General features: G+C 40.7%; 3 protein-coding genes across 3 annotated transcripts; all 3 read left to right on the top strand.

The window, feature by feature from the left end:
- The first annotated feature begins 7,320 nt into the window (after positions 1–7,320).
- Positions 7,321–8,446, top strand: LOC106091300 (trypsin beta). Its single transcript, XM_013257779.2, has one exon. It carries the CDS (start codon positions 7,333–7,335, stop codon positions 8,149–8,151), a length of 819 nt encoding a protein of 272 aa, XP_013113233.1. The 5' UTR covers positions 7,321–7,332; the 3' UTR covers positions 8,152–8,446.
- A 137-nt stretch (positions 8,447–8,583) lies between these two features.
- On the top strand, positions 8,584–9,649 carry LOC131997893 (trypsin alpha-3-like; the record flags this gene model as incomplete). The annotated part of the gene is made up of 1 exon (XM_059369757.1): positions 8,584–9,649. A coding segment is annotated over one exon (771 nt), but the record flags the coding sequence as incomplete, so codon positions are not given.
- A 4,120-nt stretch (positions 9,650–13,769) lies between these two features.
- Positions 13,770–14,654, top strand: LOC106091299 (trypsin delta). Its single transcript, XM_013257778.2, has one exon. The coding sequence runs from the start codon at positions 13,813–13,815 to the stop codon at positions 14,596–14,598; it is 786 nt and encodes a 261-aa protein (XP_013113232.1). The 5' UTR covers positions 13,770–13,812; the 3' UTR covers positions 14,599–14,654.
- The last annotated feature ends 1,707 nt before the right edge of the window (positions 14,655–16,361 follow it).

Below are 16,361 nucleotides of genomic sequence, written 5' to 3'. Positions count from 1 at the left end.
CCAGGGGTCGATAGAATGCAGAGATTAGATAGGTCGAATACGCTGCGTTTGAGTATCACTGGCTCGTCAGCTATTCTTAAGGAGGTGGATAGACAGCGAAACGGCGCTACATCTCCTGATGTCGCCAATATCAAGGTGCTACCGAATACTAGTCAGATTAAACAAGTAAAAGTGTGCTAAGTTCGGCTAGGCCGAATCTTGGGAACCCACAACCATGGATTCTGCTAAAAAATTATACACCAACAACAAAATTAAATAATTTTTGTGATCAAAGTAAAGAAGCGCAAAGGAATGAAGAAACTTAATACAGTTGAAGGGCATTACTCTATTCTACATACCTAACTTCTGTCAAACAGGTGCTATGTTCGGTCAGGCCGAATCTTGGGAACCCACAACCATGGATTCTGCTAAAAATTTATACAAATTAAATTTAGGTGAAGGGCATTATTTAATTCTACATACCAAATTTCTGTCAAACCAGCAAAAATTAAAGCTTCCAGGATCCGAACAAGAATGATCGAGAGACCGGTCAGGTTATACACTGATTTGAACCGTATTTGGTACAATGGTTGAAAGTCGTTACAGAATATCGCGTGCAAATTTTCAGGCAGTCAAATCGGGAGATCGGTTTATTATACCCTCCACCGTAAGATGGGGGGTGTACTAATTTCGTCATTCTGTTTGTAACTACTCGAAATATTCGTCTGAGACCCCATAAAGTATATATATTCTTGATAGTCGTGACATTTTATGTCGATCTAGCCATGTCCGTCCGTCTGTCCGTCCGTCCGTCTGTCTGTCGAAAGCACGCTAACTTCCGAAGGAGTAAAGCTAGCCGCTTGAAATTTTGCACAAATACTTCTTATTAGTGTAGGTCGGTTGGTATTGTAAATGGGCCATATCGGTCCATGTTTTGATATAGCTGTCATATAATATAGCTAGTCATATATAAACCGATCTTGGGTCTTGACTTCTTGAGCCTCTAGAGGGCGCAATTCTTCTCCGATTTGAATGAATTTCGGCACGACGTGTTTTGTTATGATATCCAACAACTGTGCCAGGTATGGTTCAAATCAGTTCATAACCTGATATAGCTGTCATATAAACAGACGTATGCATGTATGCATGACGTATTTTATTTTTACTTTCAACAACTGCGTCAAATAAGGTTTAAATCGGTTCATAACCTGATATAGCTGCCATATAAACCGATCTGGGATCTTGACTTCTTGAGCCTCTAGAGGTCGCAATTATTATCCGATTTGTCTGAAATTTTGTACGACGTATCCTCTCTTGACCATCAACATACGTGTTTATTATGGTCTGAATCGGTCTATAGCCCGATACAGCTCCCATATAAATCGATCTCTCTATTTTACTTCTTGAGCCCCCAAAGGGAGCAATTCTTATTCGAATTGGCTGACATTTTACACAGGTCTCCAACATATAATTTAATTGTGGTCCAAACCGGACCCTATCTTGATATCGCTCTAATAGCAGAGAAAATCTTTTCTAATATCCTTTTTTGCCTAAGAAGAGATGCCTGGAAAAGAACTCGACAAATGCGATCCATGGTGGAGGCTATATAAGATTCGGACCGGACGAACTTAGCACGCTTTTACTTGTTTTGTATAAAAATTGTTGATATTTCTAAATGCCGCGTTTTTTGACATACCTTCTATAAGGTTAACTGGGAATGTCGGCAATCCTTTTGAGACAAGAAAGACTGAATCCTTCAGTCTGGAAATATGGGCAAAACTATCAGAACTCAAATACCAGAAATCAGGGGTATGTGAATCTCGTCAACTAAGTAGGGACGGACAAGAAAATACAGCTTAAGGAATAGTCTTCCAAACGCAGCTATATCTCCAGATAAGCTTTCTTTCTGCTTTTATTCTATTGCAGGCTTGTTGACAAGCCCGCGTTTTTCCGTACTGACTATCTGAAGAAATGCTAATAGTTCACGATGAATCATTCAGTCTGGAAATATAAGCCAAACTATCAGGACTCAAATGCCAGAAATCACGGGGTTTGTGTATCTCGTCAACTAAATAGGGACGGACAAGAAAATACAGCGTACGAAATAGTCTTCCAAATGCAACAATATCTTTAGATGAGCTTTCTTTTTGCTTTTATTCTCCTGCAGGCTTGTTGCAAATAGTAATAGTAGATTTGCTTATAGCTTCAGAAGCCGCGTTTTCGAACCTACGTCCTATAAGGGTTCATTAAGTCCCGTTAGAACTGCCGGACTATATCGTGGATCCACAAGAGAGTTGTCGACAGTGCATTCAAAGTTTATTGCCAGGAAATATTGACGATTCTTCAGGCATGCGAAGGTAGGATATCAGATCTGGAGATTTCAACAATGCCCCAGGGGTCAATAGAATGCAGAGATTAGATAGGTCGAATACGCTGCGTTTGAGTATCACTGGCTCGTCAGCAAACCTTCAGGGGGTGGATAGACATCGAAACGGCACTATATCAACATGCTACCGAATACTAGCGAGGTTGCACAAGTAAAAGCAGGCTAAGTTCAGGCGGGCGAATCTTATATACCCTCCACCATGGATCGCATTTGTCGACTTCTTTTTCCGGTATCTCTTTTTAGGCCAACAAAGGATAAAAGCAAATAATTGCTATGATATTGGAGCTGTACCAGGTTATGGTCGGATTTGGACCATAATAATAGTAGAAGTCATTGTGTAAAATTTCAGCCAATTCGAATAAGAATTGCATCGTTTAGGGGCTCAAGAAGTAAAATAGGGAAATCGATATATATATAGGAGCTGTATCAGGCTATAGGCAGGAGACAAGGGTGGTGTTTATACATAAGTCAAGTTATGCGAAACCAAAGGCCTACAGACCCATAAGCCTTACGTCCTTTCGACTCAAAACCATGGAACGTATTGTGGACACCATGATAAAGAGTATGACATCCAGCGAACAGTTCAAATACAAACAAAGCACTCTATCTTTCGAAAGAGTAAAGTGAAACGCTTGAAATTTTGCACAAATAAATGAGGCATATGGTCCATGTTTTGATATAGATTGTTGCCTTATAAACCTATCTCGGGTCTTGACTTCTTGAGCCACTAGAGGGCGAAATTCTTATTCGATGCGGCTGAAATTTTGCACAAGGTCTATTGTTTTGACTTCCAACAAGTATGCTTAATATGGCCCAAATCGATTCATTACCTGACAGCTGCCGTTCAAAACGATCTCGTATTTTGACTTCTTGAGTCTCTAGAGGGTTCTATTCCAATCCGATTTGGCTGAAATTTTGCAGGAAGTGTTTTGTTTTGAATTTAAATAACTGTGTCAAGAATTATTGTATCTAAATCCGTTCACAATCTGATATAGCAGCCATATAAACTGATCTAGGATTAGGGCACAATTCTTATCCGATATGGCTGAAATTTTGCACAAGATCTTTTGTATTGACTTGCAACAAGTATACTAGGAATGGCTCAAATCGATTTGTAACCTGATAAAGCTCATACATTCTAGATCGATGATCTTGACTTTTTGAGCCTCTAGAGAGTGCAATTAACACCCGATTTAGCTGATATTTTGCAAGTAAAGCATTGCTATGTTTTCCAACAGCCGTGTCCAGTATGCTTCAAATATGTTTATAGTCTGATAACAGGAGGAGGACCTTACCCCAATTTCCAAAAAGTCAGGTCTCGGGGATGTTTGTGTGGAATTTTATTTTTAGGTTACTATAAGCCCAAAAAAGCGCAAAGAGTCGTAACCTTAAAACAGAAATTTGGTATTAGAGTACGGGGTGGGATACCTGGAAAGTCGCCCACCTCCAAAGCCCATCGTACATCGTATACAGACTCAAATGAAAGGTATTTAAGCGTAAAAAATGAATTTGATACAATTTGGGGTCCACGTATTTTGGGGGACGCCCCACCCCCATAAACCAGAAATATTCTCCAATATGGGGCTCAAATGAATGGTTTCTTAGGTGTAGATCATGGAATCGGTACAAACTTTCGTAATAAGTGTCTGGTGTCTGGTGTCTGCCTCATCTCCAAAACACTACCCAAATTGTACTTATTTAATGACCACAAGAATATGGGGTTTAAATAAAATGTATTTGAGAATAAAGCACGGGTTTGATATTTATTTTCAGCTCTGGGTGGGCAATGTACCCCTTACGCATCCAATCCGTACTCTACTCCCAGAGTACGGATTGGATATCCAGATAAGAAGCGACATTTCTAAAGGGGCGATACTACCACCAAAACATACCAAAAGGTTATATACTATAGTGATGTAGGTAGGATCAAAAAGGCGCAGTGGACCCGGTTCAACTAGATAATATTCTGAACAAGTAAAAAGGCGTTATGTTCGGCCGGGCCGAACTTTGGATACCCACCACCTCGGGTATATATGTAAACTGCCTTTCCTAAGGTAGGCTTAAGATAAGTAACTGCATCAAATTTCAGCGAAATCGGATTATATATGTGCCTTTTATGGGGCCAAGACTTTAAATCGAAAGATCGGTCTATATGGCAGCTATATCCAAATCTGAACCGATCTGTGCCATATTTTAAGAAGATGTCAAGGGCCTAATTTAACTCACTGTCCCAAATTTCGGCGAAATCGGACAATAAATGCCCCTTGTATGGGGCCAAGATCTTAAATCGAGAGATCGGTCTATATCGCAGCTATATCCAAATCTGAACCGATCTGTGCCATATTTTAGTAAGATGTCAAGGGGCCTAACACAACTCACTGTCCCAAATTTCGGCGAAATCGGACAATAAATTCGCCTTGTATGGGGCCAAGACCTTAAATCGAGAGATCGGTCTATATGGCAGCTATATCCAAATCTGAACTGATCTGTGCCAAATTCTAGTAAGATGTCAAGGGGCCTAACACAACTCATTGTCCCAAATTTCGGCGAAATCAGACAATATATGCGCCTTTTATGATCCCAAAACCTTAATCGAGAGAACGGTCCATATGGCAGCTATATCCAAATCTAGTCCGATCTGGGCTGAATTGCAGAAGGTTGTCGACTGGCCTAACACAACTCACTTTCCCTAATTTCTACAAAATCGGATAAAAAATGTGGCTTTTATGGCCTAAGACTCTGAATCAGCGAATCGGTCTAAATGGGGGCTATCTCAAGATATAGTCCGATATAGCCCATCTTCGAATTTAACCTTCTTATAGAGAAAAAAATCTGTGCAAAGTTTCAGCTGAATATCTCTATTTTTAAAGTCTGTAACGTGATTTCAACAGACAGATGGACAGACGGACGGACATAGCCAGATCGTCTTAGATTTTTACGCTGATCAAGAATATATATACCTTATTGGGTCGGAAATAGATATTTCGATGTGTTGCAAACGGAATGACGAAATGAATATTACCACATCCTTCGGTGGTGGATATAAAAAAAAATTAATTTTGAGAAAATTTTTTAAATCATAAATATTGAAATCAGATTAGAAAAAAAAATTTTAAAGAAAATCAAATCTCGGTGGCATTTTCTTCAGGGGTATTTTATTTGCCCATTAAGTGGATTTTTTCGATTTGTTTGTATGGAGAAAAATTGTTTCCCCGATTAGCATTCGTGGCGAATATTGAAAAGCCTAACACGGATCTCGCGAATTAAGGTCTTTGGCCCATAAAATCCGCATTTATAAACCGATTTTGCTAAAATTTGGCGCAGTGAGTTGTGTTATACCTCTTGATATACGGGTCAAATATGATCTGGATTGGGCTATATTTGGATATAGCTGCAATATATACCGATCTCCTGCTTTAAGTTGCTGGTCTCATATAAGGCGCATTTATTACCCAATTTGACTACAATTTGGCAAAGTGAATTTTGTAAGACCCCTCGACATCGATGTCGAATTTCGGTGTATATTTGGATATAGCTGCCATATATACAGATCACCCGATTACAGTTATTATGCTCATTAAAGATGTATTTATCACCCGAATTCTCTAAAATTTGCAAAATTTCCCCTTTAAAGCATTTTGTCATCCGTGCTGAGTACGGCTCAGACCATATTTGGGAATAGCGCCCTATAGATAAGTTTTAAGGTCTTTCCCACTATTGATGTATTAATTACCCGATTTTGCTGCAATTTATTTACAATAAGACCCCTTCAAATCGTTTCCGAACAATGTGTAGATCAGACAATATTTGGATATAACTGCCATATGGAGCGATTTCCCAATTTACGGTCTGGAAGGTCCATTTATTTCCCCATGTTTAACCCCTCGACCGCCATCCTGAGTTTGGTCCACATCAGATCATAGATGAATTTAGCTGCCATGGATTCGTATATGGAGCATTATTCATCGGGCTTTGATGGAATGGATTGAACGAAAAATTCCATTAAGGGACAGGAACAAACTTCTCACATATCAATGAGTGCTGCTCGCCTCAAGTTTGAAGCTGAAAGAATAGGGCCTGGTTTTTATAGCCGATTCCGGGCGGCGTGCCGTACATGGTATAGAATTTCACAAATGTAGCCAGCATTAGGAGGGGAAACCACCACTTAAATTTTTTTCTGATGTTCTCGCTAGGGTTCAAACATAGGTGGACATGCTTACCTCTGCGCTACTGTGACATCCGAGGTGGTGGGTATCCAAATTTCGGCCCGTCCGAACCAGTGCTGCGAAGTCTAGCTCTCGACTCCGACCCCGGGTTGGAGTCTAAGTCGGAGTGTAAGCAGGAGTCGGAGAGTGGTTCGAAGTCGGGGTAAACGTGCTCAACTCCGAACCAAACTCAGACTCCGGCTCAATAGTCTGACTCCGACTTCGACTACGGCGTCAAAAACTCGACTCCGCACTGGTCCGAACTTAATGTCGTTTTATTTGTTTATATTAAACCATTATTGAGGATATTTTTAATGAAAATCTAAAGTTTTAGTAAATTTTTTGTTATGCTAATTTTTCCACGAAATAAGGATGAGGGATCCTTCAGACAATTGGTGTCTGTCAATTTCTTTTAATTCTTAAATGTCATGGGGAAATTTTGAAATCTGATACTGTCTGGCATTTTGTCTAAACTATTTTCCTCTATTTTCAATTCAATACCGATTAGATTGACAACCGCTTTGTATTTCTCCAAGTGTATGTCCATCATTTAAGTGCTCTGATAGTAAACCTTAACCCCCCTTTCTTGGAACTGCTTGACCATCGTTAGCCAAACAACAAAAATTATATCAAAACGACAAGCAAGTGATGATTATCCAGAATGGTTAAAAGCGCTGTTATAAAAAAATTGCTTCGATTTCGTCGTGGCCGCTATATAAAGGCTTTGATAAAGAAAGTACCATTTGTCATAACTTAGACACGATGTTAACACGCAACAACTTTTTGGCTCTGACAGTCCTTGCCTTAGTCGCGCTATCCCAAGGATCTGTGTTGCCGCAAAACCGTGGAGCTGCTGCTGCGGAAAGTGGTAAAGGTGGGCGTATTGTGGGTGGTCAGGAAGCCTCCATTGAAAGGCTGCCCTATCAGGTGTCCGTGCGTTTGGATACCAATACCCTGTTGCATATCTGTGGTGGAGCCATCTATGCTCCACGAGTGATAGTTACCGCTGCTCATTGCATCAAAGGACGTTTTGCCTCAACCATTCGTATTGTGGCTGGAAAATCTTCCATACTCGATGACGATGAGGGATACAGAGTCAGCAAATTGATACATCACTCCGGTTACAATAAGAAAACTCATGCTAATGATGTGGGCTTGATTATCCTAGCTGAAAATTTGGCATACTCTGCCTCCGTTCAACCCATCCCTTTGGCCTTGGCCAAGCCCAATAAAGGCGAAACAGCCGTGGTCAGTGGCTGGGGTAAGAGTGATGAAAATGCTGCAAGCCTTACCAACCAACTGCATATGGCCGAATTGTCCATAGTCGATAGTGAATACTGCAATAACCAGTATGCCTCTAAGAGTTATGCCATTACCGAGGAAATGATTTGTGCTGGTGTTGAGGATGCCAGCAAGGATTCGTGCCAAGGTGATTCGGGCGGCCCATTGGTGGTGAATGGTAAGCTAGTCGGCGTTGTCTCCTGGGGTATTGGATGTGCTCGCGAAGGTTTCCCTGGGGTATATGCCAGTGTGACCTACCACACTCCCTGGATAGAGGAAAATGCCAAACTTTATGTATAAAAAGGCAAAATGAGAAACTGAAAAAGGAAAGGAGGAAGAAAGGGATGAGGTGAAAATTCTGGGATCCAAGAAAACGAACAAATTTATCCAAGCCAAAATGAACAAATTTGGTCCATGAAATTTAGAAAGTTGAAGAATGCTGGAACACTACAAAAATTTCAAAAAGGCTGATTGCATTATTCTCTAATCTTTCAAACTCATGGACTTGAACAAATTTTAAACTTTACATTTGTATTATTCTATACTTTACAATATTGTGTTACTTAATAAAAATAATAACTGCAACATTCAAATATTTGAACGTCTTTTAATTTTCTTTTCTATCAATGAACACGTAGGGGATGTCCCCTATGAATGCAGTGCATTGCGTTGAAATTTAGGAATTGGAGGGGGCGGAAAGAATGTAGTGTTTATTGACATTTGGCTTAAATCGCGCTATCCCAAGGATCTGTGTTGCCGCAAAACCGTGGAGCTGCTGCTGCGGAAAGTGGTAAAGGTGGGCGTATTGTGGGTGGTCAGGAAGCCTCCATTGAAAGGCTGCCCTATCAGGTGTCCGTGCGTTTGGATACCAATACCCTGTTGCATATCTGTGGTGGAGCCATCTATGCTCCACGAGTGATAGTTACCGCTGCTCATTGCATCAAAGGACGTTTTGCCTCAACCATTCGTATTGTGGCTGGAAAATCTTCCATACTCGATGACGATGAGGGATACAGAGTCAGCAAATTGATACATCACTCCGGTTACAATAAGAAAACTCATGCTAATGATGTGGGCTTGATTATCCTAGCTGAAAATTTGGCATACTCTGCCTCCGTTCAACCCATCCCTTTGGCCTTGGCCAAGCCCAATAAAGGCGAAACAGCCGTGGTCAGTGGCTGGGGTAAGAGTGATGAAAATGCTGCAAGCCTTACCAACCAACTGCATATGGCCGAATTGTCCATAGTCGATAGTGAATACTGCAATAACCAGTATGCCTCTAAGAGTTATGCCATTACCGAGGAAATGATTTGTGCTGGTGTTGAGGATGCCAGCAAGGATTCGTGCCAAGGTGATTCGGGCGGCCCATTGGTGGTGAATGGTAAGCTAGTCGGCGTTGTCTCCTGGGGTATTGGATGTGCTCGCGAAGGTTTCCCTGGGGTATATGCCAGTGTGACCTACCACACTCCCTGGATAGAGGAAAATGCCAAACTTTATGTATAAAAAGGCAAAATGAGAAACTGAAAAAGGAAAGGAGGAAGAAAGGGATGAGGTGAAAATTCTGGGATCCAAGAAAACGAACAAATTTATCCAAGCCAAAATGAACAAATTTGGTCCATGAAATTTAGAAAGTTGAAGAATGCTGGAACACTACAAAAATTTCAAAAAGGCTGATTGCATTATTCTCTAATCTTTCAAACTCATGGACTTGAACAAATTTTAAACTTTACATTTGTATTATTCTATACTTTACAATATTGTGTTACTTAATAAAAATAATAACTGCAACATTCAAATATTTGAACGTCTTTTAATTTTCTTTTCTATCAATGAACACGTAGGGGATGTCCCCTATGAATGCAGTGCATTGCGTTGAAATTTAGGAATTGGAGGGGGCGGAAAGAATGTAGTGTTTATTGACATTTGGCTTAAATCTTTGGATGTCATAGTGGGTGGGAAAACAATTAGCCGAAAATCGATTCCACATACGATCGGTTCGGGCGAAATAAGAATTCTCTCCGTAATACATTATTCGGTCCGCTGGCCAATCAATTACAAACGACTGTGAGTTCCTGGAATGTCTTGTATTTCTGCCAAACATCCTTACATCGGGAATAAGAAAACGATTACCAGATGAAGTACCGATTGAACAGCGCCAAACAACCCACATCGAGACGATGTCCAAGGGAGGCAATAGAGTTGGATACCCTTCTATTCCCATTGAACGCCATTTCTCTCCTCTGTACACGGTCTAGTAGCTCCAGGGATGATTTTGAAGCTCCAGCCGATACATGTGACTTGTAGTCCATTTTCGGTCTATAAAAGTGGTATAGATGTTTAGTAAGCCTAAGCACTTGAATGCTTCTTTCGACGCTTCAAATACGTGTTTAGGCCAACGGACATCACTATCCGCCTATGCCAAGACAATATATTCTCTGGACCTATTGTATTATCCTTACATTGCACTTTTTCTCCATCTCAGTCCACTAAACTATTGAGTAAACGTGGTGCGTTGAATTGGCCTACCTTCGTCTTCCTCGTGAACAGGCATATTTCAGGCTTTTCTGGGCTAACATTGAGACCTCTGGGTCTAGCCCAGTCATATGACATAGCAAAACCCTTGCATAGCTGGTTCGGATCCCTGCATAGCTGGTTCGGATCCTTACCCCTTAGAAGTATTATAACAACGTCTGCGTAGGAGACGGGCTCAAATCCCTCCTCAATCAGCATCCGTAATAGGTAATTTAAGGTGTTCCGAGAGTGGCGATAAAATACCCCCTGTGGCGTGCCTTGTGCCACTTTCTCCCTTATATATATGCCATGGGATATAAAATTTATCCACCTGTTCCTTAGCATATGATTTATCCATCGCAGGGACTGGATTGGGGGTCTACTCTGACGCACTCAATATCGGTATGTCTCTGTGACTGTCTTTCAGGCAGAGATCTGTGCCATTGCAATGGTCGCAATCGAAATTCTGGTAAGAGATTTACAGTCATCGAAACTCAGAATTTATGTGGACAGTATGGTGGCGCTCAAGGCCTTGGGGTCGAGGATGGTGAGGTCGAGATGCGTGGCGGATTGTTTGGAGCCCCTGGATAGGCTCCGGGCCCACGATGTGACGCTGACATGGGTTCCTGGGCATGAGGGGATTTCAGGAAATGGGAGGACGGACGAGTGCGGCAGGAGGGGTTCGCCTGTGCCGGTCTTTCCTATGTGCCATTTGTCGAGCTACTGAACAAAGTAGAGGGGATGGCCAGGGCGGCTTCGGTGACGAGATAGGACTCGGTGGATGGTTGCCGGACTGCAAGGGCGATCAGCCCTGTCATCGACCTGCAGGGACGTAGGCTCTAGGGAGGCGTTACTTCTGTAATTTGGGTGAACTTGCGAATGTACCTCTGGTAGGTCTCCTGAGATTTGTTGAAGGAACAGGATGGTTATGATGGGGGTGCCATAAGCTCCGCCTTTACCTTTACCTTTGCCGATAGTATCGATACCGATATTAACACAAAATATAAAATACCAGCTCTACCCTTTTGCGCTGCCATTGTATACTACTCAGCCGTCTTCGTCGTGCCCGGATTGCTTTCTCGGTTTTCTTGTGAGCTTAGCAAAGCCATCGCGCAATACTGCCGTCATCCCGTTGACCTCGACTCTCGATTCGGCTGCGATGACTGTTTCATTGACCCTGTCGCTATTTGAATCCGAATCGGAAACACCACATTTACTTAATGACTGGAGACGAATTGCACATTCCTCTGGTTTATACGTCTCTTTCACAATTGTTAGTCTGACTACTGGTTATGAGCTTGAAGCATTACTCTAGACCTCAGGCGTCAAGGCATCGACACATATAGGAGGGGCGGACAACATGCTACGGTCTGATGCCACCACCATTTTGAGACTGCTTGTGGGAGGCTTTAAAATTTTTGCGTGATAGGTAGTACATATTCCGTGATACGGACATTTATATCCTACACCACCACTGTGGTACAGGGTATTATAGGTTTGTGCATTTGTTTGCAACGCTAAGAAGGATAAGAGCTAAATCCATCGATAAGTTTACAGATCGGCTTAGAATCACTTCCTGATTCCATTTAGCTATGTCCATGTGTCTTTCTGGCCATGTTTTCTTGTAATCAAGGTTGTCATTTGTTGTCCGATTTTCACAAAATTTTGCATAAGTCTCTTTTTTGATCCAAGGACGAATGCTATTGATATTGAAAATCGGTCCAGGTTTAGGTATAGCTCCCATAAAAATGTTTCACCCAATGTGCTCTTTTAAAGCTGTAGAGGCCACAATTTTGGTCCGATCCTTACAAAATTTGGCACGAAGTGTTTCTTTTGACGTCCCAATAAGTGTGCAATTTCAATGAAATCGGTCCAGATTTAGATATAGCTCTCATATATATCTTTCATCCGATATGCCCTTTTAAAGCTGTTTGCTGCTGTTGCAAATTCAATATGAGATGTTTCGTCTGACATCCTAATTCGTGTGCAAAATTTCATCTAAATCGGTTCAGATTTAGATATAGCTCCCATATATAACTTTCATCTGATTTGATCTCTTAAGGCTGTAGAAGGCACAATTTTGGTTCGATCTTTACCAATTTTGGCACGAATTGCTTTTTGTGACGTCCCAATATGTGTGGAAAGTTTCATCAGAATCGGATCAGATCTATGTATAGCTCCCATATAATCTTTCATCCGATATGGCCTTAAAAGCTGTAGAAGGCACAATTTTGGTTCGATCTTTACCAATTTTGGCACGAATTGCTTTTTGAGACGTCCCAATATGTGTGGAAAGTTTCGTCAGAATCGGATCAGATTTATATATAGCTCCCATATATATCTTTCATCCGATATGCCGTAGTAGCCACAATTGATGGGACCCATCCTTAAAAAATTTTGCAGGAGATGTTTTATTTGATGTCGCACTTCGTGCAAACAATTTCACCAAAATCGAATCAGATTTAAATAAAACTCCCATATATATCATTTATGCGTTACGACTTTTAAGGCTGTAGAAGCCTCAAAAATCGTAGAAGGTTCTATTTTATATTTCAATAGGTATGCAAAATTAAAGACTAACTAGATTTGGATATAAGTGCTATATATTAAAATTATTACGTAGACTCGGTGGTGTAGGGTATAGTATAGTCGGCAACGCCCGACTTTTGCCTTTCCTTACTGGTTTTCTTTGGGGATCGAAATGAAAAATACGTCTGCTCCACTCAACGGTTACTACTGTCTGCTGTTATTTAAAATCAAATCAAAAATGTCAAATTGTAAAAAAAAAAATGGAAAATTATGTATGCTAATGTACATACCCCTCAAATTTATGATAAAATGTACAAATTTGTTGTGTCCAGTGCGGTTTTTACCAACAAATTTCTGTGGGTGCAAAACTCTATTAGCCTAAAAATATGCTTTTTAATTTTAATCACTCTCATTTAACTTTGCATTCTGTAATAAGGCTTATCACAATGTTGATTTCAACATAGCTCTGCTAGTTTTATCTCAGCACAATGTTAAATTGCCTCATATAAAAACCCTAGAAAAAGAAATGAATTATGGCGATTTCCAACAGGTTCCCAAGGTTCATTGAAACTTCTTGGACTAAAGTTCTTCGATTAGTTGGTCTTATCAAAAGAAATTTAATTTTTACGGCAAATTGTGGGTGCCTGGTAAATCATTTGTATTGCTAAATGTTTGTCCACCCATATTAGGGGGAGGGGCTGCCTCGGTCAGATACGATAACTTATTTTCATTAAAAATGAACGTAAAAATAAAACAAAAAACCCCATGTCCAAAGATTAGGTATTGATTTATAATTAGTGGCTTCCCTTGGCCATAATCTATGGATAGCATAGTGAGTTTTCTGGCTAAGGCTTTCCATAGGCCACTATAAATACCTGGTGATCACCGATTATTCGTTTAGTACGGTGAGTTACGGAAAAAATGCTTAAGTTTGTGATTTTGCTGTGCTTGGCTTCGGTGCCGGCCTTAAAGGCCCACATTGTGCCAGTGGTACCCATGTTGGATGGCCGCATTGTGGGTGGCATGGATGCTACCATCGAACAGTATCCCCATCAAATCTCCATGCGTTATCGTGGCAATCATCGTTGCGGTGGCAGTGTCTACACCAGCAACATCATCGTCTCTGCTGCTCATTGTGTTGTGGGCGATTTGGATCTTAGCCAGTTGACCATTGTTGCCGGCTCCACCCATTTGAATAATGTCACCTGGGAGTTGCCTGTGACCAAGCTTGTCATCCATGAGAAATACAATGCCAACAACGATTATGATGTGGCTCTTTTGTTCTTGGGCGGTGATTTCCCCTTCAATGATAAAATCCAACCCATTGGCTTGGCCAAGTCCAGACCTGCTGCTGGCGCTGAAGTCATTGTCACCGGCTGGGGTACCTTGGTGGAGGGTGGCAACATTCCCAACACCTTGCAACAAGTCACACTCAACTATGTTGAACTCAGCAAATGCAAGAAATCCTATCCCCTAATGTTGACCGATCGCATGATGTGCGCCAATGTTGAGGGTGGCGGTAAGGATGCCTGCCAAGGTGATTCCGGTGGTCCCTTGATCTACGAGAATCAATTGTTGGGCATTGTCTCTTGGGGTATTGGTTGTGCTCGCAAGAACTTCCCTGGCGTGTATGCCTCAGTTCCAGAACTACTCGATTGGATAGTGGACAATACCAATGTCAACAAAAAGGAATATTCATTTTTGTAAATTCAAGTTTGAATAAAACTAACAGTGACAATTGTAAAAATTAAGAGTAAAGTAAACGGTGATATTTTGTGTTTTCAAAGAAAATTAAATTATTGTGCTTTTAGAGGGTATCATGGAGGATTGTCAATCAATTTGGCTAGGCCGACTGTTGAACGGGGTGATTCAAGGAAAATCGTGATATTTAGCTTGTTTTTGGAAGTAAGTGTTGAACATTGTCTCTATTCTCCTTGTTTTTGTGTGCCATTTTTTAATATGGCACTCTTCACTCGACCTAGGCGAACAAGCTCTTTAGAGAGGTGTAGAAATAGAAAATGGTCTAAAAAAATCTGTCTAGGAGATGTTGCATGGGAATTTCCGCGAAATTGAGAAATCCCCTTAAGATCTAAACAAGCTTCAGAGCAAATTGTGTTTAAGAATGTCATGATTCATCCATGATAATATCTCTAGGCATTCCGATTTTATAGCTCCTCAAAGTTACACGTAGTTAAAAAAAAAACTAATTTTTTTTTTCGAATTTACCCCAATTATATAAGAATTTTTCCGCGAAATTTTCTTATTGCAATTGTCCTCTGAAATATCTTTTCAAGTGCGTAAAATACATGTACAGAAGGTGTAAGGTTCTCCTCAGGTGAAAAATTCCTCCGGAGGTGAAAAAAAAATTTTTTTCCGAAGGACATATGTAAACTGATTTTGAACTTATAAATAATTTTGCTCGTCACGTTTTTAACTCCGATTCTTCAGTCAAAAATTATGTGGGTTAGGTTAGGTTAGGTAAAAAGAGGTTAGGGATACTTGTACAATAAATGAAACCAAAAAAAAAGCCTGCTAAGTTCGGCCGGCCGGAATCTTATATACCCTCCACCATGGATATCATTTGTCGAGTTCTTTCCGGTATCTCTTCTTTTGCAAAAAATGATAACATGATAAAATAGACTTGCTCTGCTATTAGAACGATATCAAGATATGGTCAAGGTCGGACCACAATTAAATTATATGTTGGAGACCTGTGTAAAATGTCAGCCAATTCGAATAAGAATTGCGCCCGATTTATTACAATTTATATGGGAGCTGTATCAGGCTATAGAGAGAATTAGACCATGAGAGGATTCGTTGTACAAAATTTCTGGCAAATCGGATAATAATTGCGACCTCTAGAGGCTCAAGAAGTCAAGATCTCAGATCGGTTTATATGGCAGCTATATTAGTTTATGAAGCTTATTTGGCACAGTTGTTGAAAGTCATAATAAAATACGGCATTCAAAATTTCAGCCAAACGGATAGGAATTGCGCCAAATATATCAGGTTATGGACCAATTTAACCATGCTTGGTACAGTTGTTAGATATCATAACAAAATGTCCATCGGATAGAATTGCGTCCTCTAAAGGCTCAAGAAGTCAAGACCCCAGATCGGTTTATATGGCAGCTATATCAGGTTATGGAACGACTTTAACCATACTTGGCACAGTTGTTGTGTTGTATCATACAAAACACGTCGTGCAAAATTTCATCCCAATCGGATAAGAATTGCGCCTTCTAGAGGCTCAAGAAGTCAAGACCCAAGATCGGTTTATATTTCAGCTACGTCAAAACATGGACTGATATGGCCCATTACAATCCTAACCGAACTAAAGTAATAAGGAAGTATTTGTGCAAAATTTCAAGCGGATTAGATTTACTCCTTCGAAAGTTTGCGTGGTTTCGACAGACAGACCTCGGTGTCACCTCGGTGAAGGTTATTGGGACCAGGGGTACACTTCAGTA

The sequence above is a fragment of the Stomoxys calcitrans genome, chromosome 5, assembly GCF_963082655.1.
Source record: "Stomoxys calcitrans chromosome 5, idStoCalc2.1, whole genome shotgun sequence".
Classification (NCBI taxonomy): domain Eukaryota; kingdom Metazoa; phylum Arthropoda; class Insecta; order Diptera; family Muscidae; genus Stomoxys; species Stomoxys calcitrans.
Note: the sequence above shows the minus strand (reverse complement) of the source record. Positions and strands in the feature narration are given on the sequence as shown.

Bases quoted from the DNA above. Each gene is read 5' to 3' on its own strand.
- LOC106091300 (XM_013257779.2), top strand. From the start codon at position 7,333: ATGTTAACACGCAACAACTTTTTGGCTCTGACAGTCCTTGCCTTAGTC.
- LOC106091299 (XM_013257778.2), top strand. From the start codon at position 13,813: ATGCTTAAGTTTGTGATTTTGCTGTGCTTGGCTTCGGTGCCGGCCTTA.